The 25,159-nt window shown below is 32.4% G+C and overlaps 9 protein-coding genes and 1 pseudogene across 10 annotated transcripts, besides 6 other annotated features; 7 read left to right on the forward strand and 3 right to left on the reverse strand.

The window, feature by feature from the left end:
• Nucleotides 1-452: 452 nt before the first annotated feature.
• Nucleotides 453-728, forward strand: TVAGG3_0706620 (uncharacterized protein; the record flags this gene model as incomplete). The annotated part of the gene is made up of 1 exon (XM_051243595.1): nt 453-728. The coding sequence occupies one exon, from the start codon at nt 453-455 to the stop codon at nt 726-728; it is 276 nt and encodes a 91-aa protein (XP_051090182.1).
• Nucleotides 729-993: 265 nt separating this feature from the next.
• TVAGG3_0706630 (uncharacterized protein) lies at nt 994-1,317 on the reverse strand (the record flags this gene model as incomplete). The annotated part of the gene is made up of 1 exon (XM_051243596.1): nt 994-1,317. The coding sequence occupies one exon, from the start codon at nt 1,315-1,317 to the stop codon at nt 994-996; it is 324 nt and encodes a 107-aa protein (XP_051090183.1).
• Nucleotides 1,318-2,052: 735 nt separating this feature from the next.
• Nucleotides 2,053-7,463: a mobile genetic element.
• Nucleotides 4,100-4,501, forward strand: TVAGG3_0706650 (uncharacterized protein; the record flags this gene model as incomplete). Its single annotated transcript, XM_051243597.1, has 1 exon — nt 4,100-4,501. The coding sequence occupies one exon, from the start codon at nt 4,100-4,102 to the stop codon at nt 4,499-4,501; it is 402 nt and encodes a 133-aa protein (XP_051090184.1).
• Nucleotides 4,693-5,277, forward strand: TVAGG3_0706660 (phage tail repeat-like family; the record flags this gene model as incomplete). The annotated part of the gene is made up of 1 exon (XM_051243598.1): nt 4,693-5,277. One exon carries the CDS (start codon nt 4,693-4,695, stop codon nt 5,275-5,277), a length of 585 nt encoding a protein of 194 aa, XP_051090185.1.
• TVAGG3_0706670 (DNA/RNA polymerases family) lies at nt 6,799-7,461 on the forward strand (the record flags this gene model as incomplete). Its single annotated transcript, XM_051243599.1, has 1 exon — nt 6,799-7,461. A coding segment is annotated over one exon (663 nt), but the record flags the coding sequence as incomplete, so codon positions are not given.
• Nucleotides 7,464-7,484: 21 nt separating the features above from the next.
• Nucleotides 7,485-7,730, reverse strand: TVAGG3_0706680 (uncharacterized protein; the record flags this gene model as incomplete). The annotated part of the gene is made up of 1 exon (XM_001285459.1): nt 7,485-7,730. One exon carries the CDS (start codon nt 7,728-7,730, stop codon nt 7,485-7,487), a length of 246 nt encoding a protein of 81 aa, XP_001285460.1.
• Nucleotides 7,731-7,760: 30 nt separating this feature from the next.
• TVAGG3_0706690 (uncharacterized protein) lies at nt 7,761-8,024 on the forward strand (the record flags this gene model as incomplete). The annotated part of the gene is made up of 1 exon (XM_051243600.1): nt 7,761-8,024. One exon carries the CDS (start codon nt 7,761-7,763, stop codon nt 8,022-8,024), a length of 264 nt encoding a protein of 87 aa, XP_051090187.1.
• A 49-nt stretch (nt 8,025-8,073) lies between these two features.
• Nucleotides 8,074-8,379, reverse strand: TVAGG3_0706700 (HNH endonuclease family; the record flags this gene model as incomplete). Its single annotated transcript, XM_051243601.1, has 1 exon — nt 8,074-8,379. One exon carries the CDS (start codon nt 8,377-8,379, stop codon nt 8,074-8,076), a length of 306 nt encoding a protein of 101 aa, XP_051090188.1.
• Nucleotides 8,380-9,502: 1,123 nt separating this feature from the next.
• Nucleotides 9,503-9,691: a mobile genetic element.
• Nucleotides 9,692-13,844: 4,153 nt separating this feature from the next.
• Nucleotides 13,845-17,697: a mobile genetic element.
• On the forward strand, nt 14,394-14,917 carry TVAGG3_0706730 (annotated as a pseudogene). Its single transcript has one exon. A coding segment is annotated over exon 1 (524 nt).
• Nucleotides 17,698-18,665: 968 nt separating the features above from the next.
• Nucleotides 18,666-18,842: a mobile genetic element.
• A 2,890-nt stretch (nt 18,843-21,732) lies between these two features.
• Nucleotides 21,733-23,863: a mobile genetic element.
• Nucleotides 22,248-22,850, forward strand: TVAGG3_0706760 (uncharacterized protein; the record flags this gene model as incomplete). Its single annotated transcript, XM_051243602.1, has 1 exon — nt 22,248-22,850. A coding segment is annotated over one exon (603 nt), but the record flags the coding sequence as incomplete, so codon positions are not given.
• Nucleotides 23,864-24,843: 980 nt separating the features above from the next.
• Nucleotides 24,844-25,061: a mobile genetic element.
• The last annotated feature ends 98 nt before the right edge of the window (nt 25,062-25,159 follow it).

The raw sequence follows: 25,159 nt of genomic DNA on the forward strand, positions 1-25,159 counted from the left end.
CTGGACTTTGAGAGACTCTTTAGAAACTTTAGACGTTATACATAACCATCCATGCTTTTACTTTACATCCGATAAAAGTGGTTTGGAAACCGTTATGAGATGGTTAGAGGACATACATGACTATGAGTTTATATATGACAAGATAGAATATGAGAGAGGTCCTATAAACTGGAGAAAGTGTCACAATAAAGAAATTTTATTAGTAAGTAAATGTGGTTTGAAATAGGACTACTTGTTTTAGGTTTTTTCCATTGTGTCATTTATTTATTTGACGTGGCAGAAAAGTACAGAGAATATGAAGATGAACCAATGCCTGCAAATGTTCAGTATATGTACTCGTAAGAGATATTTTTATCTAATATTAAATGGACGCACAGAACTTAGCGAATGCACAGCAACCTGGACAACCAAACCCGGAAAATATTCCAAATGAAGTTAGAATACAAACTGCAATGGCAAACTATGGTCAAGTGCCAACAGATGTACAAATGCAAACTGCCATGTCAAATGACGCTGCGTTAGGTTTGCCACCATGGTATGCAAATATGAGATGGAAAGAGTTTTATACAAACCCTGAAGTGGGATATAAACAACTTTATGCAGATGACGCGAACACAGGAGTTGACCCAGAATATGTTTTCTACCAGAGGAGAAACAGAATGTATGAGCTCCAGTTAAAGAATGCTATGGAACTCAACAGGAAACGTAAGAGACTAGGCGGACATTAGATTTTTACATATAGTAAAATGGGTTTCTTCAGTAGTATTGGAAACTTCTTCAGAAGAGTTGGAAGAGGTATATGGAATGGAATAAAAACCGTAGGAAAAGGAATTTGGAACGGAGTCAAAAATATTGGTAAAAGAGTAGGTCAGTTTGTTGGTATTATACCTAAAGACCCTGAACCAGAAGAACAAGCTCCTGTTATACAACAGCCTGAACCTGCACCACAGTCAAGTTGGCAACCAAATCCAACACCTCAACCATATTAAAAAATTATATTTTTACCGTTCGATAGTAGTTGTATATGAAACTAAGTTCTAAGTAAAACGTATGGTATAATGGAATTATTCTTTTTCTTCCATCTGTAGTAAACCATACTTGAAAGTCTGAAATACTTCCACTTGGTGGTTCGTATAACTTTGTAGGTTTTTCGTAAAAGTCATTTGCCAAGCATAAGAAAGAGTTTTGGGCGCCAGAAAATGAAGCATGAACAATAATAGCATCTTGGTCGAAAACATCTTTAAATAAATATGGTTCATCTCTTGCATATCGACTGTAAATATTTGCTAAAGGAAGTTCGACTTTCTGATTTAACATTCTTTGCAAATAATACCATGACATTGCAGTGAATTCTGTATATATTTGTTCGTCTTTATTTGGATTGTTTTCGTAGATTTGAAATGACACTTGTGAATTTTGTTTGTCATATACAATTCTCACATAAAGTGTGCTCTCGGTATTTGCATATTCATCAGCATATTTTGCATAACATGAATTTATTTTATCTTCTATATTTTTTAACGCAGTCTGTAGAGAAGATGAAAGGTCAACTTGTATTAGCTCAATTTCTTCCCACATTTTTCGTTTCCCTTCAGATATATAATCTATATGAAACTTTACAATAAATGGAAAACTTTTATCTTCTACAGACACAAACTTCATTCTACGAAAGCCAATAGCTTTTGTGACAGATGGGTCTCTTAGCCATCTTAATGGGTAGTCAAAACGATAGCCTTCATGCTTTACGGTCTCTGTCTCAAACTTTTGACCGACATTAGTAAAAAGTTCATCTAATGGTTTAGTTGTAGCAACTCTAGAATTTTCTTTTTCTATTGAAAGCATATTTTATCTAGAATAAAAATGTCGAAAGATATTGCTTCCATGAGAGAAATACAACACAACCGACAACTCATTATGCAAGCTCTAAATAAGAACACAACAAACTTTTCAAACTATTCTAAGATATCTGAGTCATTGAAGGATGGAAACTTAAAACTGACATTAAACCCTTTAACAGATGAGTTTCTGTTTCAAGACAAGAAGAACAATACTGTCTGTATAAATCCAACAAAAGGAACTTTAAACGAGAAACCTATAAATGAACTTCTTTTGAAAGCAGATGTTGACAACAAAGCTGACAAAGAATATGTAGACGATGCAATAGCAAAAGAAGAAGAAAGAGCTAACAATGCTTATGCAACAAAAGAACATACTCATCCTGAACTAGCAGACAAAACATATGTTGACAATAAAATGTCAAGTGAAGTGACAAGAGCTGAAAACGAATATTCTAAAAAGACTCATATACATACTATTGCAAATATTACAAACTTACAAGAAACCTTAAACAGGAAAAGTGACGTTGGACATACACATACATCTTCTGAAATAACAGACTTAAACGTTAGCCTTGAAAAGAAAGCAGACAAGAACCATACACATAAGTCCTTCACAACTGTTGCTATAGAAAGTATTGAAGGAACGGTTGAAGAAACTGGTGGGGATGTATTATATTTTAAACCTCCTAACTTTCCACAAGGTTTAACATCGGATGACGACATAACGACGATGAGAAACATTAGATGTAAAGATGTTTATGTCATGAAGGATGAACATAATATTAAATTCACTGCTCAAGATTTATATGACAAGAAAGCAGACAAAACAGAGCTTCAAACATTAAAGACAGAAATACTTCAAACATTATATCCTATAGGCTCTATTTATACGTCAATGAACTCTACCAGACCAGAAGTAGTACTTGGTTTTGGAACTTGGACTCAAATAGTCGACAGGTTTTTGTATTGTGCAAACTCTTCAAAGGAAACAGGTGGAAGTAAAACGATTTCAGGTGAAAATTTACCTGCACACAGTCATTACGTAAGATTAACTACATCTGAAGGTGGTTGGCATAAGCATAGATATTGGGATTGGAGAGGAATGACAAAAGGTAAAGGATATGATGTTAAAGAGGACGTTAAGTTTGCTATAAATTGTTACTGGGATGACACGCAGGGAGAAGGAATCCATTCACATTTCGTTACAGGATATACACATACAACGGGACAAAGTAAAGAATACATGCCACCTTACATGACAGTTTACGCATGGTATAGAAATGCTTAGTCGTCATTTTCAACTTCTTTAGCATATTCGTCAGGAGTTGTCTTATATTTGTTAGGAACTGTCTTTGAAAGTATACCACCTTGAACTTTGACAAGTTTGAAACGAGGTCTGACAATAGTAGTTTTATCTTCTGCTTGCAGTGTGTACATTTTGCCATGTTTGCCTAAAACTTCATAATATTCTCTTGTATACTTTCTTCTATTTTTACGAACACGAATGTGAGTACCTGTCGGGTTCCCATTGTTGTCATAGTCAATAGTATTTTCATATGGGTCGCGTTTAGGTATTTCTATTTTTACTTTGTCACCCTTCCGAAGTTTGAAGCCCGGCATTCTTTCTTGTTTGTCTCTTTTGACTAAATTATTAAATATATAGTCTTTCTCTAAGTCAGGGTTGTTTTTCATTTCTTCGGGGGAGTGGTTTCCCAAACCTTTTTGTTTACGGTTATTGTAAATATTTAAAACTTGTCTCATCTTTGCCATGGAGAAGTGTCTATACTTGTCGTCATATGACATTTCATTTGCTTCACCACCTTGTGGTTGGTTTAAGTCTCTTAATATTTTTATACAACCGTCAATGACACCAAGAGCAGAATGGTTTTGGTCGACAATGAAATATTGGTTTACATTTTTTGAACGCAGATAGTTTTTAATATCATCTGATTTGAAAGAACTTTCACAGTCAGATGTCAGTTTTGTTGGATGGTATTTGTCAACGAATATTGTCAAAGCAGTTTTCACATCTAAAATATTTTTGGACCATAATGGTATGGCTTCACAGTATCTTGTGTTTTGACCAACAAATATTAGCCAGTATGGTGGTCCATCTTCTCTATACCTCGGAATGTTTTCCAAGATATCCATAAACCAAGCATTTGGTGTTGAACTAAAGATTTTTATCATGAGTGCTTTCTTTGTCGCTTTAGAAACATAGGGGTCCTTGTTTGGATTCGTCATTTTTTACCCTATAAGAAATGGGTTTATTTGGCGCATTAGCAGGAGTTGCATCCAGATTTTTGCCCGCAGTGGGAACAATAGCTAGAGGTGCATTTGGAATTGGAAGGAAGATTTTGAGTACATTAGGTATACTTAAAGAGAAAGCACAACCTATTATACAAACTGTACAGAAAGGTTGGGATGTAGCACGAGATGCAACAAATCTTATTCCAAATCCTGAAACAAGAGGAAAAGTTCAAGGATGGATGGACAATGTAGGAAGACAAGCAGGAAACTATTATAACAAAGCAAATGACTACTATAACCAAGCAGGACACTATATGGACCAAGGTGAAAGATTCTTTAACAGAGGATATAACCATGCACAACAATGGGTAAACAATAACCAACCGCAACCACCTCAAACGTGGGGAATGTAAAATTTTTTACTGAGATGAAATGAACAATACAGCATTGAGACAAATGGGTTCAAGATGGATTTGTCGACTTCCAGCAGTTACACCACGTGTTTGTCAAGTTCTTCCTATACCTCAGGAAGTTTTAGACCGACTTAAAAAACCTAAACAACCAGTTGAAAACAAACCAAACTAAAATTTTTTACTGAGATGAAATGACCGAAGAAGTTGAAACGGTAGATTTGACACCACAAACAAAAAGTTCAGAACCATTGTCAAAACCTGTCAAAGAACTTACAGATGAAGAGAAAAATTCAATAATAGAAAGTGCCAGGTCTGGAAATACAAACCCTAACTATAAAGTCACTTTTCATAGAAATGGAACGGCTAGTATCTCAAAAAAGAAACAGACTCTCACAAATAAAATATTGAAGTCTGAAGGAGCTTTCGAGACAACAGATGGAAAAGTTTACTTCACTGACCAACAGTTCATTATAGAACATCTCATTGACTTAGAGTCGAAATATTCTAAACTTTACAACAAACACAAAAAGTTGAAAGGAAAACAAAAACAAATGGCATATGATATTTATGAAGATGTTGACGACACAACTGTTCCTGCAGGTGGGGTAAAACCCGAGGAACCGAAAAGTGACGAAAAACCGATAGAAGAAGAAAAACCAAAAACTGAAGATAAACCAAAACCAAAGTTTAGTTTCCAAACTAAACCAAGTCAACCTTCATTAGCTGGTATGGGTTGGCGTCAAAGACTTATGGCAGCAGGTGGTTATGTAAAGTAAAGAAAAAAAATATTTTTTTATTTTTATAAAAATGCCCCCATATAGAATGGATAGAAAATCTGCTAGAATAAAAGCAGAGTTGCAAAGATATGGTTGGAGAGTTTCGAAGAAGTTTAAATATAGGAAGGGAAGACCCATAAAAGTCTATGACAAATTGTCTGGTCTTCGCTACGAAATGGATTTGGAAACAGCACGTGCCAATTATCCAAACAGACTAGAGAGGTTAGAAGAAGAACGTCTTATGGACATGCCTTTCGATGTTAGTGAACCTCAAGTTGAAGGACATGACGGCTTTGCCAGATTCTACTGGAAACATGACGAACAATTGCATCCTTTGAGAAGGAAAAAAGGAAAAGGTGAAGACGCACATGCTCCCATGGAAAGAACAAGATATGCATATGAAAAGTATCGTGAAGTTAGAAGTCAAATTACATCTGGTCGAACCTTTACAGTAAACTTTGACGAAGGAAAGAACAAAGAAGGCTTCATGGGAGTACTTGCTGCCATACAAGACGGAAATAAGAAAGGACACAATCTCAATTGACCATAACAGATTTGGATGGTCACATTTACTATGCACATGGCAATGAACAAACAGCCGCAAAACTTCTTGACGCTTTCAAGACTACAAAGAGAGAACAAATGGTTGACTCAGACTCAGACATTTTGAATGCAATTGAAGGAATTGCAAGTGTCAAGTTCGAATGGTACCAACCTAACCCTCAAGCAGTCAGACAACATGCTGGATACTTCCCCTTCATAAATAAGTCTGACATTGACTTGACAAGGTATGGAATTTACAATTCAATTGAAACAATTGTCAACGAACCTTGTATTCTTACATGTCTCAGGAACTCTGGTCTTGTTACAGATGAGAAGATGAAGTATCTTGAGTCATGTGTGAAGACAAGGTACATGCTCAGAGGTCAATTGGCAAAAATTGCACCGTTGGCAAATGTCAATATCCGAGTCAACATACCTACAGCTAAAGGTTCTTCACATGACGACTATTGTTTTGAGTTCAATTTACCATGGTTGAAGATTGTAATTGTCCACAACCACTTCATGTTGAACGAAAGTCTTACAAACCCATTGTTCGGAAAAGGCAAGTGCAACATTGTCAGAGCTGTAAACATTCTTTTCGAGAAAGGTTTGTTGGAACCAATTCCAGATGACAAGCTGACAGAAACTTTTGTACCAAAAGACGAAACAAACTTTTCACTGTTAGCAAGACCAAAAGTTGTTCCAGACAAAGTTCTAGTACAAAAGAAGTACACAATTCCACAAGGAGTTGGATTGTTCGGATACCAACCTGAACCAGAAGAACTTCCAATGAGGTTGCAAGAACTTCAAGATGCTATAAATAAACTTCCATTGAGACATCCAATTGACGTCAAATTGTATTGGAGAGCATCTGAGTTAGGTCAGAAGGTTTTATATGAAACAGGTTGCTTCGACGATGTTTATGAGATAACAGGAGAAGTTTCTCAGAAGATAAGAGACTCACTTGAATTTCCACAAACTGGACCAATTGGTTGCGACAAGTTCGACTCAAACGAAAAGATATACTATGTCGACCTTAACGCTGCATACATGAGGTTTGTCCAATATATTCCGACTGGAATTCCAAACGAAGATGGTGAGTTCCCGGGAAGGAACTATACAGTTGGAAAAGTCATACAACAACTGTATGATATTAGGAAAGCTTCAAACCCCAAACTTGCAATGACACTCAAATTGCTTATGAATTCGACATGGGGATATTCCATTAAAAAACCTCAAGAGATGAAGAGTAAACATTATGAGAAGGTCGACAACTTTGTTGAAAGGTTTTCTCCTTTTGTTTTGAAGTACGAATTCACTCAAGGTCAAAGTGGCTTAGTAACCACATTAAAACCTATTGTCGAACATTGGTCTTACCCTCAGTTCGCAAAGGCAGTCCTTGACAACTACAACAAATTCTTCTCCGAAGTCAAATCCAAAGTTGTGGTTTACTATGAGAACATTGACGCACTCATGACGAACGAAGAAGGCTATAACAAACTCATTGAAATGGGAATGGTCGGTGAAAAGATGGGCTGTTTTAAGCTAGACAAGGTATTTTCCGAAGTTCATGTAATATCGAAAAGGAAATATTGGGGCATACTTGAAGACGGCACAGAAATAAAACATTGCATGAAATAAAAACGTTTTTATTCGAATTTGAATTAAAATGTGGGAATTCTTGGGAACGGGAAAGGCTTATTTACTTGAGGAACAGGTAAAGGTGGTGGAGGTGGAGGTGGTGGCAACCAGTCCATTTTATATTCCTTCCTAGGTAATTTCCGTTTAATTTCATGGTCGCCCTCGGAGTCTTTGAATCGGACAGGTCGAGTTACACCATTCTTGGTCTCAAACTCATATATAACCTGTTTGTCTGTATTTTCGTCGACTATGGCACGAGACACGAACATTGACCAAACGGACAAAAAGTGTCATTTCGGATGGTCACGCAGCCAATCGCATTCGAGCACTTCGAAGAAGCCTTACGTTCCAAGGGAGAGGGTGTCTGGTGCAAGGGAGAGGTCATGAGACTCTACGAGCAGTACATCCTCAATGCCTGGGAGGACAAATCGTCCTTGGATTGGCAATTCTACCAACTTCTCTGGGACGACCTCCTACGCAACTGGGATGACGAAAGAGTCCAATTCAAAGGTCGGGAACTAATTTTGCAAATTGACCTTAATTTCACATACTTATCCAAATAAACGCCTAAATTTACTTGGGGTTTCCCCCTAAAATAAAATTTTTTTACTCTTAGAACCACTCGAGGTTCTCCTTACGGTTGTTGAGCTTGTCACCGTCAATGTGTCTGACCTTCGTCTTCTTGCCTGGATTTGGAACCCATTGAATTGCGACAAGCTTGCCCATGGAGATTGAACCGCGATTCCGAAGGTTAAGGTTCAAGTGTCCCAAGTTGTTGAGGACTGGGGTAAGAACCTTGCCTGTCTCCTTGTTGCGGATTTGGTATGGGTAGGGTTGGGAAATTTCGTAAGTGTCATCGGCAACAAGGGTTGCCCAAACTTCCTCTTCTTCGTGTTTCTCTTCTTCCTCTTCTTCCATTTTTAAACCGCCTTATAAAAACTATGCTTGTAAATCATTTTTTGTAATCGCAAAAATTTGGTAATTTTCTTCAACTAATAATCTGCGAATAGCATTTATAATACACAGAACAATCTTTTAAAATGCGTTTGATTCATTTTGTATAATTTCATATGGCCCATATATTCTTCCGGGACTTTCCGTGATTTTACCGTAAAATCATTAGTTTACACCAATTTTTCCGTATTTTGAATAGTTTACTGCACTTTTCCGTAAATTGAGTTACGGGAATCCGCAAAATTTCCGGACCTCATTTTTCATAGAATATAATAATAATATTTGATAAAAAAGATTATTATTTATATTTTTGATTTTTGAATTACGGAAAAAGTGAATTGTTAACTTGATTTTTTTATATGGTTAATTTTTCAAAATGATATTATGAAGATCTAAAATATTAAACGTAAAAAATTGAATTACGGAAAAAGTGAGGTCAAAAGTGAAATAAATTTGCAGAACAATTTTCATTGAAATAAAGACATTGAGTATCACACTTTAGTGAATCAACAATCTATAAGAATGAAGTGTTTTGAAGCTGAAATAATATGAATAGAAATTAATTTTTCTGAAATTTTGAATGAATTTATGGAAATAAAAAAATTACTAAATATTGTATTCATAACAAATATATTATTTTAAAGGAAAAATAGATGCTGATAGAACGATGAAAAATTTGAAAACTTTACAATTATTTATGTTCGTTAACCACAGAGCTTGCAATCCAAAGCTCACGTTAGACTACAAGAGTCATGAAGTCTCATACTAAGGATATCCAACATATATTTTAATAATCTAATGTTTGTGACAAATATTCAACATAAAATTAAGTTTTCGTTTCGTTACAAGGCATTCATACTTTGGAGATATCATATTTAATGTACAGAAAAGTTAATATTAAACAATACATGCTAAAGAATTAATAAATAAGATAATAAAATAAATTTATACGTAATTACTTTCATTTAATATGCTTTATGCTGTATAATATTGATTAAGAGGCATTAAAAGGTTCCATAGTCTGCTTTTATAGGCAAGATTTTTGATAAAAATTTAAAATTTTGAAAAATGATGAAGAAAAGGAAAAAAAAGGTAAATGAGAGCAAGAGGAGGGAAAAAAGAAAAAGAAAAAAAGGAAGGGAAAATAATAAGAAAGAAGGCATATAAAAATTTTAGATGCGCATTCTTAATGCCGAGCGGCTTGCCGCCGAGGCGCGATTTTTTTAGGCCTCTACGGTAACCCGGCAATGTTTTTTTTAAATCTTGTACAGCCCTAATTTTCACAAAGAGAGGACCAACAATATCAAAATATTGAATAAAGATTTGTATTATTTTATTTATTTTTAAGAACATGTTTAAGAACCCTCATTATCTCCACGAATATTGCATATTTTTCTATTCTAAGACCACCAAAATTTACGTTTTAATATAGAAAATAACATATTTATGTGATGCTAAAGTCGAAGTCCTTAAAAAATTAGTGTTAAACATCCATTTATTACAAAATTGAAGAAATATATGTAAAATATAACACATAATTTAGTTATTTGACTCAATTATTAGTTATGCAATATCAGTTGTGTTTATATCTGCGTTATATCACGAGATGCATTGAATTGTCATAATTAGATCACCGTAAATCTTATCAATTTTTGATACACTTCCGGTGAAAAATTTAGCCTTGACAATAGGATGAAATATATTGTAAAAAAATAAATTTTAGATTTTGAAGTTTATCATTTCGAATAATGAAATATAAACAATACAAATTTTTTGTCGTTTCGAGATTCATAAATGATCGGAATCTTCCAGCTCCGACTGAAATAGAACTTTCGGAAGCTAATTTTCAAGACGAAATCTTTTTTATTAGATTTATTTTGGATATCCCTAAGGATTTAAGCTTTTCCATTGACTCATATTCAATGAATCTTTTGATACATTTCATTATCGAGCAATCTACACAAAATGAAACAATAATTAAAATTCACAATTCAAAATATCACTTCTTCGAATTATCTTTCAAATAGATTTGATACTACTGAAAATTTATTCGAATATTTATCGCATTATATTAACCAGATTTTTTTCATTTTTTCATTAAAATTAATTCATTTTAAAGCTTTAGATAACATACAATACCTTTATTTATCAACATTTTTCCGATCAATATGATGAGATATTACGTTTCATAAGCAGCAGTGACAATTCTCTCTATATCATCGATACATTTTATTGCTTTGATTAAAACAATATTCTTGACGTTGAATTCTTCCAAAACGCAGTTTTACTCAAGAAAGAAATTTTTTCTAGTATTATTGTACGAAAAATCAATATTCAACTTATCATATTGCAAATTTCTTTACAAATTATATTAAAATATTACCAGGATATGCAACTGCCTCTTCCATGTTCGGATATACTAATATCAATTATTTCAACTTTTTTAATGACGTGAATTCAATTATAAATAACGAAATTTTGTTTATCTTCTCAAATTTATAGTTTATTTTTTAAAAAAAAAAAAAAAAAAAAAAAAGGTAGTGGGGCTTCCAGGCACTTCGTGCCCCTAGCCCTAAGAATTTTGCCCAAGACCCAAGAGGAGGACCGAACCCAGCCGACCAGCCGGTGACAAAACCAAAACCGTTGTTATTTACATCATATTAATGGTGTCACTTTTTAAATGACACTTTTTGTGTTGCTTTTCACAAATTATATATGTTTTCATGTTTTTGTCATTTTTCTGTCACTTTTCGGGTAAAAACATTTTTTATTATTATATATAAATGAATTTTACAAAACCACCCGTTACCGTTCTTTGGAAATAAGAGTAGATGTAAAGATATTATATTGAGAGAACTTAAGAAACTACCGAATGGTCTAACATTTGTAGATTTGTTCGGTGGAAGTTTTATATATCCCATTTGTGCCATATAATATTCCCAGACTCAAAGATTATATGCAATGACTTCGACAACTATATGGACCGTCTCAAACATATTCCAGACACATAATATATTTGAAAGAGTTAAAAGAAAAGATACCTATAGGTAAGATGGAACGTATACCATTTAGATAAGAAAAATATTGTGAGAGAGGTTTTGAAAAAAGCAGAAATATATGACTGGAATAGTATATCTGCTAGACTATTATAATAGTGGTGCTATAAAGAGTTCATGACATTGAAACACTTATGTCAAAAGTTTATATCTTAACTATACAAATGTTTTCAAAGAGGACATAGAAAAATATATTGAGGGTATAGAGTTTGTGAGATGTCATTGGACAGATTTGTATGAAAAATATAAAGACAAGGAAAATGTTTTCTTTATAGTGGACCCGCCGTTCTATAACACATGGGATTTTCAATACCAAGTAGACTGGACTTTGAGAGACTCTTTAGAAACTTTAGACGTTATACATAACCATCCATGCTTTTACTTTACATCCGATAAAAAGTGGTTTGGAAACCGTTATGAGATGGTTAGAGGACATACATGACTATGGTTTATATAATGACAAGATAGAATATGAGAGAGGTCCTATAAACTGGAGAAAGTGTCACAATAAAGAAATTTTATTAGTAAGTAAATGTGGTTTGAAATAGGACTACTTGTTTTAGGTTTTTTCCCATTGTGTCATTTATTTATTTGACGGGCAGAAAAGTACAGAGAATATGAAGATGAACCAATGCTGCAAATGTTCAGTATATGTACTCGTAAGAGATATTTTTATCTAATATTAAATGGACGCACAGAACTTAGCGAATGCACAGCAACCTGGACAACCAAACCCGGAAAAATATTCCAAATGAAGTTAGAATACAAACTGCAATGGCAAACTATGGTCAAGTGCCAACAGATGTACAAATGCAAACTGCCATGTCAAATGACGCTGCGTTAGGTTTGCCACCATGGTATGCAAATATGAGATGGAAAGAGTTTTATACAAACCCTGAAGTGGGATATAAACAACTTTATGCAGATGACGCGAACACAGGAGTTGACCCAGAATTGTTTTCTACCAGAGGAGAACAGAATGTATGAGCTCCAGTTAAAGAATGCTATGGAACTCAACAGGAAACGTAAGAGACTAGGCGGACATTAGATTTTTACATATAGTAAAATGGGTTTCTTCAGTAGTATTGGAAACTTCTTCGAAGAGTTGGAAGAGGTATATGGAATGGAATAAAAACCGTAGGAAAAGGAATTTGGAACGGAGTCAAAAATATTGGTAAAAGAGTAGGTCAGTTTGTTGGTATTATACCTAAAGACCCTGAACCAGAAGAACAAGCTCCTGTTATACACAGCCTGAACCTGCACCACAGTCAAGTTGGCAACCAAATCCAACACCTCAACCATATTAAAAAATTATATTTTTTACGTTCGATAGTAGTTGTATATGAAACTAAGTTCTAAGTAAAACGTATGGTATAATGGAATTATTCTTTTTCTTCCATCTGTAGTAAACCATACTTGAAAGTCTGAAATACTTCCACTGTGTGGTTCGTATAACTTTGTAGGTTTTCGTAAAAGTCATTTGCCAGCATAAGAAAGAGTTTTGGGCGCCAGAAAATGAAGCAATGAACAATATAGCATCTTGGTCGAAAACATCTTTAAATAAATATGGTTCATCTCTTGCATATCGACTGTAAATATTTTGCTAAAGGAAGTTCGACTTTCTGATTTAACATTCTTTGCAAATAATACCATGACATTGCAGTGAATTCTGTATATATTTGTTCGTCTTTATTTGGATTGTTTTCGTAGATTTGAAATGACACTTGTGAATTTTGTTTGTCATATACAATGCTCACATAAAGTGTGCTCTCGGTATTTGCATATTCATCAGCATATTTTGCATACATATGAATTTATTTTATCTCTCTATATTTTTTTAACGCAGTCTGTAGAGAAGATGAAAGGTCAACTTGTATTAGCTCAATTTCTTCCCCACATTTTTCGTTTCCCTTCAGATATATAATCTATATGAAACTTTACAATAAATGGAAAACTTTTATCTTCTACAGACACAAACTTCATTCTACGAAAGCCAATAGCTTTTGTGACAGATGGGTCTCTTAGCCATCTTAATGGGTAGTCAAAACGATAGCCTTCATGCTTTACGGTCTCTGTCTCAAACTTTTGACCGACATTAGTAAAAAGTTCATCTAATGGTTTAGTTGTAGCAACTCTAGAATTTTCTTTTTCTATTGAAAGCATATTTTATCTAGAATAAAAATGTCGAAAGATATTGCTTCCATGAGAGAAATACAACACAACCGACAACTCATTATGCAAGCTCTAAATAAGAACACAACAAACTTTTCAAACTATTCTAAGATATCTGAGTCATTGAAGGATGGAAACTTAAAACTGACATTAAACCCTTTAACAGATGAGTTTCTGTTTCAAGACAAGAAGAACAATACTGTCTGTATAAATCCAACAAAAGGAACTTTAAACGAGAAACCTATAAATGAACTTCTTTTGAAAGCAGATGTTGACAACAAAGCTGACAAAGAATATGTAGACGATGCAATAGCAAAAGAAGAAGAAAGAGCTAACAATGCTTATGCAACAAAAGAACATACTCATCCTGAACTAGCAGACAAAACATATGTTGACAATAAAATGTCAAGTGAAGTGACAAGAGCTGAAAACGAATATTCTAAAAAGACTCATATACATACTATTGCAAATATTACAAACTTACAAGAAACCTTAAACAGGAAAAGTGACGTTGGACATACACATACATCTTCTGAAATAACAGACTTAAACGTTAGCCTTGAAAAGAAAGCAGACAAGAACCATACACATAAGTCCTTCACAACTGTTGCTATAGAAAGTATTGAAGGAACGGTTGAAGAAACTGGTGGGGATGTTATTATATTTTAAACCTCCTAACTTTCCACAAGGTTTAACATCGATGACGACATAACGACGATGAGAAACATTAGATGTAAAGATGTTTATGTCATGAAGGATGAACATAATATTAAATTCACTGCTCAAGATTTATATGACAGAAAGCAGACAAAAACAGAGCTTCAAACATTAAAAGCAGAAATACTTCAAACATTATATCCTATAGGCTCTATTTATACGTCAATGAACTCTACCAGACCAGAAGTAGTACTTGGTTTTGGAACTTGGACTCAAATAGTCGACAGGTTTTTGTATTGTGCAAACTCTTCAAAGGAAACAGGTGGAAGTAAAACGATTTCAGGTGAAAATTTACCTGCACACAGTCATTACGTAAGATTAACTACATCTGAGGTGGTTGGCATAAGCAATAGATATTGGGATTGGAGAGAAATGACAAAAGGTAAAGGATATGATGTTAAAGAGGACGTTAAGTTTGCTATAAATTGTTACTGGGATGACACGCAGGGAGAGGAATCCATTCACATTTCGTTACAGGATATACACATACACAGGGACAAAGTAAAGAATACATGCCACCTTACATGACAGTTTACGCATGGTATAGAAATGCTTAGTCGTCATTTTCAACTTCTTTAGCATATTCGTCAGGAGTTGTCTTATATTTGTTAGGAACTGTCTTTGAAAGTATACCACCTTGAACTTTGACAAGTTTGAAACGAGGTCTGACAATAGTAGTTTTATCTTCTGCTTGCAGTGTGTACATTTTGCCATGTTTGCCTAAAACTTCATAATATTCTCTTGTATACTTTCTTCTATTTTTACGAACACGAATGTGAGTACCTGTCGGGTTCCCATTGTTGTCATAGTCAATAGTATTTTCATATGGGTCGCGTTTAGGTATTTCTATTTTTACTTTGTCACCCTTCCGAAGTTTGAAGCCCGGCATTCTTTCTTGTTTGTCTCTTTTTGACTAAATTATTAAATATATAGTCTTTCTCTAAGTCAGGGTTGTTTTTTCATTTCTTCGGGGGAGTGGTTTCCCAAACCTTTTTTGTTTACGGTTATTTGTAAATATTTAAAACTTGTCTCATCTTTGCCATGGAGAAGTGTCTATACTTGTCGTCATATGACATTTCATTTGCTTCACCACCTTGTGGTTGGTTTAAGTCTCTTAATATTTTTTATACAAACCGTCAATGACACCAAGAGCAGAATGGTTTTGGTCGACAATGAAATTATTGGTTTACATTTTTTGAACGCAGATAGTTTTTAATATCATCTGATTTGAAAGAACTTTCACAGTCAGATGTCAGTTTTGTTGGATGGTATTTGTCAACGAATATTGTCAAAGCAGTTTTCACATCTAAAATATTTTTGGACCATAATGGTATGGCTTCACAGTATCTTGTGTTTTGACCAACAAATATTAGCCAGTATGGTGGTCCATCTTCTCTATACCTCGGAATGTTTTCCAAGATATCCATAAACCAAGCATTTGGTGTTGAACTAAAGAGTTTTATCATGAGTGCTTTCTTTGTCGCTTTAGAAACATAGGGGTCCTTGTTTGGATTCGTCATTTTTTACCTATAAGAAATGGGTTTATTTGGCGCATTAGCAGGAGTTGCATCCGATTTTTGCCCGCAGTGGGAACAATAGCTAGAGGTGCATTTGGAATTGGAAGGAAGATTTTGAGTACATTAGGTATACTTAAAGAGAAAGCACAACCTATTATACAAACTGTACAGAAAGGTTGGGATGTAGCACGAGATGCAACAAATCTTATTCCATCCTGAAACAAGAGGAAAAGTTCAAGGATGGATGGACAATGTAGGAAGACAAGCAGGAAACTATTATAACAAAGCAAATGACTACTATAACCAAGCAGGACACTATATGGACCAAGGTGAAAGATCTTTAACAGAGGATATAACATGCACAACAATGGGTAAACAATAACCAACCGCAACCACCTCAAACGTGGGGAATGTAAAATTTTTTTACTGAGATGAAATGAACAATACAGCATTGAGACACAATGGGTTCAAGATGGATTTGTCGACTTCCAGCAGTTACACACCGTGTTTGTCAAGTTCTTCCTATACCTCAGGAAGTTTTAGACCGACTTAAAAAACCTAAACAACCAGTTGAAAACAAAACCAAACTAAAATTTTTTACTGAGATGAAATGACCGAAGAAGTTGAAACGGTAGATTTGACACCACAAACAAAAAGTTCAGAACCATTTGTCAAAACCTGTCAAAGAACTTACAGATGAAGAGAAAAAATTCAATAATAGAAAGTGCCAGGTCTGGAAATACAAACCCTAACTATAAAGTCACTTTTCATAGAAATGGAACGGCTAGTATCTCAAAAAAGAAACAGACTCTCACAAATAAAATATTTGAAGTCTGAAGGAGCTTCGAGACAACAGATGGAAAAGTTTACTTCACTGACCAACAGTTCATTATAGAACATCTCATTGACTTAGAGTCGAAATATTCTAAACTTTACAAAACAAACCAAAAGTTGAAAGGAAAAACAAAAAAAATGGCATATGATATTTATGAAGATGTTGACGACACAACTGTTCTGCAGGTGGGGTAAAACCGAGGAACCGAAAAGTGACGAAAACCGATAGAAAGAAGAAAAACCAAAAACTGAAGATAAACCAAAACCAAAGTTTAGTTTCCAAACTAAAACCAAGTAACCTTCATTAGCTGGTATGGGTTGGCGTCAAAGACTTATGGCAGCAGGTGGTTATGTAAAGTAAAGAAAAAAATATTTTTTTATTTTTATAAAAATGCCCCATATAGAATGGATAGAAAATCTGCTAGAATAAAAGCAGAGTTGCAAAGATATGGTTGGAGAGTTTTCGAAGAAGTTTAAATATAGGAAGGGAAGACCCATAAAGTCTATGACAAATTGTCTGTCTCTTCGCTACGAAATGGATTTGGAAACAGCACGTGCCAATTAATCCAACAGACTAGAGAGGTTAGAAGAAGAACGTCTTATGGACATGCCTTTCGATGTTAGTGAACCCTAAGTTGAAGGACATGACGGCTTTGCCAGATTCTACTGGAAACATGACGAACAATTGCATCCTTTGAGAAAGGAAAAAAGGAAAAGGTGAAGACGCACACTGCTCCACATGGAAAGAAACAAGATATGCATATGAAAAGTATCGTGAAGTTAGAAGTCAAATTACATCTGGTCGAACCTTTACAGTAAACTTTGACGAAGGAAAGAACAAAGAAGGCTTCATGGGAGTACTTGCTGCCATACAAGACGGAAATAAGAAAGGACACAATCTCAAATTGACCATAACAGATTTGGATGGTCCACATTTACTATGCACATGGCAATGAACAAACAGCCGCAAAACTTCTTGACGCTTTTTAGCCATTTTAAATAATCTTCGGCTTGTTTCAAAAATTTTTCATTGACATATTTGCGACTATTGAATAAAGTAATACCTGCATTGAAATAGCTAGTGAATCCTTCACACCGACTACACGAATCATTAACTATAATTCCTGACATATTTTTAAGATCATAATCATATAATTCATCTATGTTTTGGACCACCAATGCATCTCCATCTAAATGTAAAAACCTCTCAAGTTCTGGATGTGCGTCCGGAAAAAGAAGTCGAATATATGTGTCATAACCAATCAGAAATATCTTAGGAGTTAAATATTGGGGTTTATATGTTTCGATATAGAATTTTGTATTCTTAATTGGACGAGCGGAAAAGTGTTTTCTATATTTTGATACAAGTTTCGAATTTATTGTTGCAATATAAAAAGAAATATGACGATTTTGATGAGTATTAATGATTGCATATATTGCTGGACCTAAATTTAAAAGATCACTTGACCATGCAAATAAAACATTCATTGTTTCAAAGAACTCACCATGAAATCCTTGGATTTCAACCGTTGAAGTGTAGCGAAAGATTAGAATTTCAGCGACCACTAAAGCAATGCAATAAAGTTGAAGGATAATATGGAACATTAATTCAAGTTTTATGAGTGCTCTCTGAAAGTAAACTACATAATTTATTCATTGGTTAGACATTCTAAATCTTTTTTAATATCGTCTATTATGAATGTTTTTCATACTTTAATGTTCACAATTTCTTAAATAAAATATTAAAATTCCCCAAATAATTATATTCACACATTTATTTAATAAAGGAAATATCAAGAAAAAGATCATCACAAATTGAATCATGAAAAAATAATTTATAACTATTCAATCAAAAGATAGTGAACCATTTATATATGTTTTTAAAATAAATATATAATATGAAGTTTTTGATATACTTATCAAAAATTGAATTGAAGCCGACAAAATTTGAGAGGTTATCGATTTTGTAATTTAATCGTTATCGTCTTTTTCTAAACGTGCATTTTTACATTAAAAGCAATGCAACTCCAAAATTAATTGGTATTTAGACTTAATTAGGTGCAGACAAACGAAATGCAGTCCAAATATTTTGGTGATATATGAATTACATAAATTTAGGGAAATTGAAATTATATTCTTTTTAAATTTTTAGGAAAACAGATTTATAGAATTGTTTAAGTCATCAAAATAATGCAGACTTAGGTCAAATTTTCCAAATTTAATCATTTGCAAGACTTTCAAGCGACTTCAAAATGTCGAAATATAAGTCCAAAAATAAAATTACGATTACAGTCTATCCTCAATTATTATCACGCTAATTATTGAGTGACCCATGCGTTCGTATGTATGTAATACCTTTTAAAAAGGAGATGAGAGAGATAAACTACATTTACAATTTAAATCTGATGTATTTACTTGTTACATTTACAAATGTAAATGTTTCTCGTAATGTTTACATTTTGTAAGTATAACGAATAAAAATGACGCACTTTTTTTACAAAGTCAAATTATTGTTCGATTTTTGCAGCTTGTAAACGATTAATTGTATAAAGCAATTGATATTAGCACGACATAACTGAATAATTCTAATATTGAAATCAAAAGCCCTTAAAATATCATGATATTTTAATTTCATAACAAATCTAGGAGACTATTTGATGAAAACATATCCGAGTGGGTTTTGTTGTATTATATAACTTGTTATTGACTTCTTAGCTTTCCAAATTTTTTTCGATAATGAGAAAACGAATGAAAAATCAACATTTGGTCCATTTAAAATTTGATTTGTTTACATTTTTTTTACTTTTTGAATTTCAATTTATATTTTCCTCAAGAAATACTTTAGATTTTAAGAAACTAAATCATATAATCTACTAAGAAAATATATTAAATCCTATAATACTCAAAGTTTTGTGATAAATCCGATCTTTTTTATTTTACTTTTATTATGTTTTTGCAAACTTAAGGTCCTCACTAGGTAAAACATAATACTCTTTGAAGTTAAGTATTTTCACAAAGAGAGGACCAACAATATCAAAATATTGAATAAAGATTTGTATTATTTTATTTATTTTTAAGAACATGTTTAAGAACCCTCATTATCTCCACGAATATTGCATATTTTTCTATTCTAAGACCACCAAAATTACGTTTTAATATAGAAAATAACATATTTATGTGATGCTAAAGTCGAAGTCCTTAAAAAATTAGTGTTAAACATCCATTTCTTACAAAATTGAAGAAATATATGTAAAATATAACACATAATTTAGTTATTTGACTCAATTATTAGTTATGCAATATCAGTTGTGTTTATATCTGCGTTATATCACGAGATGCATTGAATTGTCATAATTAGATCACCGTAAATCTTATCAATTTTTGATACACTTCCGGTGAAAAATTTAGCCTTGACAATAGGATGAAATATATTGTAAAAAAATAAATTTTAGATTTTGAAGTTTATCATTTCGAATAATGAAATATAAACAATACAAATTTTCTGTCGTTTCGAGATTCATAAATGATCGGAATCTTCCAGCTCCGACTGAAATAGAACTTTCGGAAGCTAATTTTCAAGACGAATCTTCTTTATTAAGATTTATTTTGGATATCCCTAAGGATTTAAGCTTTTCCATTGACTCATATTCAATGAATCTTTTGATACATTTCATTATCGAGCAATCTACACAAAATGAAACAATATTAAAATTCACAATTCAAAATATCACTTCTTCGAATATCTTTCAAATAGATTTGATACTACTGGAAAATTTATTCGAATATTTATCGCATTATATTAACAAGATTTTTTTCATTTTTTCATTAAAATTAATTCATTTTAAAGCTTTAGATAACATACAATACCTTTATTTATCAACATTTTCCGATCAATATGATGAGATATTACGTTTCATAAGCAGCAGTGACAATTCTCTCTATATCATCGATACATTTATTGCTTTGATTAAAAACAATATTCTTGACGTTGAATTCTTCCAAAACGCAGTTTTACTCAAGAAAGAAATTTTTTCTAGTATTATTGAGTACGAAAATCAATATTCAACTTATGCAATTGCAAATTTCTTTACAAAATTATTAAAATATTACCCAGGATATGCAACTGCTCTTCCATGTTCGGATATACTAATATCAAATTATTTCAACTTTTTTAATGACGTGAATTCAATTATAAATAACGAAGATTTTGTTTATCTTCTCAAATTTATAGTTTTATTTTATAAAGCAGTCGATATAACATCTGAGATGGCTTTAGAATTCATAAAAACACTTGAAATTCTGCGAAGTCTTTCTCCTCACTATTCATTTACAGAGTATGTAGTTCAGGGGTATTATTGTGTACTTCCTCTTATACCCATGCAAATTTAATCTACCGATTTTTTAAATTCACATGAATTTTTAATTAATTATGCAATTGAGAATTCAAATCTTCACAAATATTTGAAATTATATTCCAGATGTTTCCGCAGATTTGATAGCGATGAAATATTCAAAAATGTTTTTCATATCTTAAACCTTGTAGAAGTTACAACAGAATATTTATCAGAAAATCAGGATCTTTCTGAGAAATAAATCTTTATTTGCAACGATATCCTAACGAGGGTTAATTTAATTTTTATTTTTTATTTCAAGTTTGAGTAAACTTTCAAGATAATCTATATAAGCCTTTTGATGTTCTTCATCTAGATTCTTGTTTAATATGTGATGAATTTGATTTTTTTTTTGAAAATTCAAGATAAAATTCTTTTTTATCTTGATCAACAACATGAACAATTCGAGTACAGCGTAACATTTCATCAATATTTTCTGTTTTCTTCGTTTCTAGATATTTTTCAAATATTTCTTGCGGAATCTCATTTTGATATACCCATTTATTTTTTTCCGGATGCTGATCTTTGTACTTAACGAAATATTGCTTGACTATTCGCTCAGAAACAACATATTCGATCTCTTTTCTCTTTCTCATTGAATATTTGTGACACTTTTGAATTCAATCAAATCAAAAATATTTGAAATTGCTAGAATTTTTTTTCTTTCTCATGAATATTTGAAATGACTCAAAAGGAAAACTCGTTCGATTCAATTCAATTTTGAATCAGAATTTTTTAAGGACCAATAAATCAAATTATGTTAAGAAAATCTTTTTTTAACTCAGAGTATCAAAAGTACGTTAAACCTTCAATTTTATCTCATGTCGGAAAGCGAACCGACAATAGTGGAAGAGAATCAAACTATATCAGTATCCATCCAAGCTATTGTTGATGAAGAAAAAGGAGATGGAGCTGATATGCTTGATTTAATTCAAAATGAATTGAATTCTCGTAAAAAATTGAAATATAGAATGGAAATACCTGAAAATTCCCCAATTCCAATTCTCAAGGAAAGATATAGCAAATTAAAATTTACAGATCCTACAGAAGCTGCTATATTTATTGCAAAAGATTCATATAATTCTTTTTATCCATTAAATTTTGAGCAAGGAAAAAAGTTTCGTTGTCCTAACTGCCAATTTTGCATGGAGCTTGTAAAGACTCATGAAAATGGTCAACTTTTCTTCATTCCAGTAATTAAACACGAGCATAGAGCAAAGCAATGCAAGCCGAGTAACAATATACCAAAAATTCTTAAGTTGCAAGCAGGAAAAAAAGTCTATGAATTAGCAAATTCTGATAATGTTCCTCAATGCAAAGAAATTTTTGCAAAAGAATTGAATATTCCCAATGCAACTTATACGATGTTCCATAATATAGTAAATAAACTTAAAGGAACCACAAAGGGGGATAGAATTCAATCTTACAATTATTTCTCAACAATTTTTTCAATCATAAACAAAATCGAACAAGGATTCTGCGAAATGATTTTAGTTAAAGAAGTTAACAATGAAATTGAATTGCATACATTTAAGAAAGGTGATGAATTACCTGAAAATTCAAAAGACTTTCAAATTTATTCATTTATTGTAATTCCTCCAATAACTCATTTTTACATGCAAACACAAGCTTTTTGCGGAATAATTCAAATTGATGGAACATTTTTATTTTGTATTAAAAAAGGAAACTTACTCATTATTGGTACACCTGCACCAAATAATAGACTTATCCCTATTGCATTTGCATGGTCTGTTAGTGAAAATACGATAACAATTAAGGATATGCTCACTAAATTGAAATCTTTTATTCCACCAAGCAGATTCAAGAATATTTATTCCGATCAAGGTCCGGCAATTATAGCTGCTGTTAGAGAATCAGGCTTTTCTTGCGATCATAAATTTTGCTTACGTCATTTTGCAACAAAAAGGGAATACATCAATGTCTATTCCGAAATTGTTGAAGTCGCTTACGCAGACCATCCTCAAAAACGAATTGACTTGATTAAAAAGTTAGAAACTCGTTTACAAGAGGAATATCCAAACCGCGAAAATAATCAGGATCTCTTTAAGTACTTAGATAGTATTAACCCATTTGAAGGATTCGCTGACTACACCGCTGGCATACTCACAACATCTCTTATTGAATCCCTTAATGCCGAAATTAAAGATAAATGGGATACATATGAACCCGCCGAACTAATTATCCGTCTCATTGAACATGAATTCAATCTTGTTAAAAATGTTTTTTTAACAGGTGATTTTAAATCAGATAATATTATCAAAAATCTAAATGAAACTTTGAAACATTCAGATATGTTTAGCTCGGTATTATATGATCCAATTCAATAATTATATTATGCAACTTTTGGTCGCTATACATATTGCGTAAAAATTATGTCAGATTCACAATATTCATGCACATGTAAGCACATCGAATTATACGGATTACCTTGTATTCATGTAATCGCCGTATTGAATCACTTTTCGAACAAAAATCTTCTTAAAAATTTGAATGATGCAGTTCATGCTCGCTTCAAATGTTCAGAGTTTATGACTCCTGTGGAAGATTTAATGAAATTTTATGTTGACCAAGCATCTTTAAAAATTCCCGGAATAAATTTCAACCTGGGAGAGATTGAAAAATTAAGGGGAAAAAGGACTAGGATTAAAGCATTTTACGAAAAGTGATGCTGTGTTGTTAGTTATTTATTTACTTTTTTTAATATTTTTTAAAAAAATAAAAGAAAATTCAAATAATTTTGTATCTCCCATGATATATCGACCCACGAGTACTAATGTGGCTATAATTAGAGATTGCAACTCTATTATGATCATAGTCCGGTGATATACAATAAGATTCAAATTTTGAAAGAATTAAATTAATAAAATCCCGGTGAAAAAAATAAAAACAGCTTCTAAAAGTATAGTTATCTTAAAATACGAACTTCAACACAAGTTTTTTGATCCAATAGAAAATTGAATTCTTTGAATAAATAAAATATTTTATGTATTAACATATTAAATTTCCTAATTATTTTTTCTTCTTGGGAAAATTTTTGAATTCGAATAGAAAATTCAATAAATTGAAATTGGGTTGAAAGAATTCTCCATATTAACTTGTCATATATTTCAGATCATATAAATTAAGTTAATTAAATTTTTTAAAAACCTTAATAGGATAAAAAAAAGAATTTACACTCTCTCACTTTGAAAACGTAGAAAATGCCAATCTATTGGTATACATTTTAGTTTTGTTAAGTTTACAAAACAATTACTCTAGATTTTAAAGATTTATCAAGAATTTAGAGAATATCCTTCTCAAAACAACTTCAATAGCGAAGGATTAGTATTGAATCGGATTTGTAACATAATTATAGTACATTACAATACAATTTCTCCGACTTTTAAATATTTTTGAAATATTTACAAAATATGCTCTTTCTATCATCGATACTTTAATACAGAGCAAATTTAGTAAATGTCATCACGTTATTTTTTCATAAATCGTTTTCGAACTTTTGAAATATTTATTTTAAACCAGTTTTCTACATTTAATATGTGAATTATATCAAAAGTAGATGGGCGATACTTGTAAATCTATTTAAACTATTAGTTTGCTATTATTGAAGAACTTTATAATTTTTTTTTCTTATGTATGGAATTAAAGATAATTTTGCTGATTCCAACTGGTTTTTCTATATGAGTTAAATATGCCAAGTGAAATTGGACTTGCCAATATTGTAAATTGAAGTATGGACTATATATCGATTTTCATTGATTGATGAATAACTCGGAGTAATGTAATTGTTGATAATGAAAAATAGTTTTCAATTGCTGGTAAGGGCCAATGTATGTTCAATAGCTCCGAAAGCAAAAAATGCACGTTTAGAAAAAGACGATAACGATTAAATTACAAAATCGATAACGACGACGATTAAATTACAAAATCAATAATGACCCGAAAATTAACGTTCTAATATTGTGATTTCTTTCCTGAGTTGCTTCATTTCCCTGCGAATTATCGAATAAAATCAATTTTTCATAGCCACAACGGATAA

This window comes from Trichomonas vaginalis, chromosome III (genome assembly GCF_026262505.1).
Source record: "Trichomonas vaginalis G3 chromosome III, whole genome shotgun sequence".
In the NCBI taxonomy this organism is placed as follows: Eukaryota; Parabasalia; order Trichomonadida; family Trichomonadidae; genus Trichomonas; species Trichomonas vaginalis.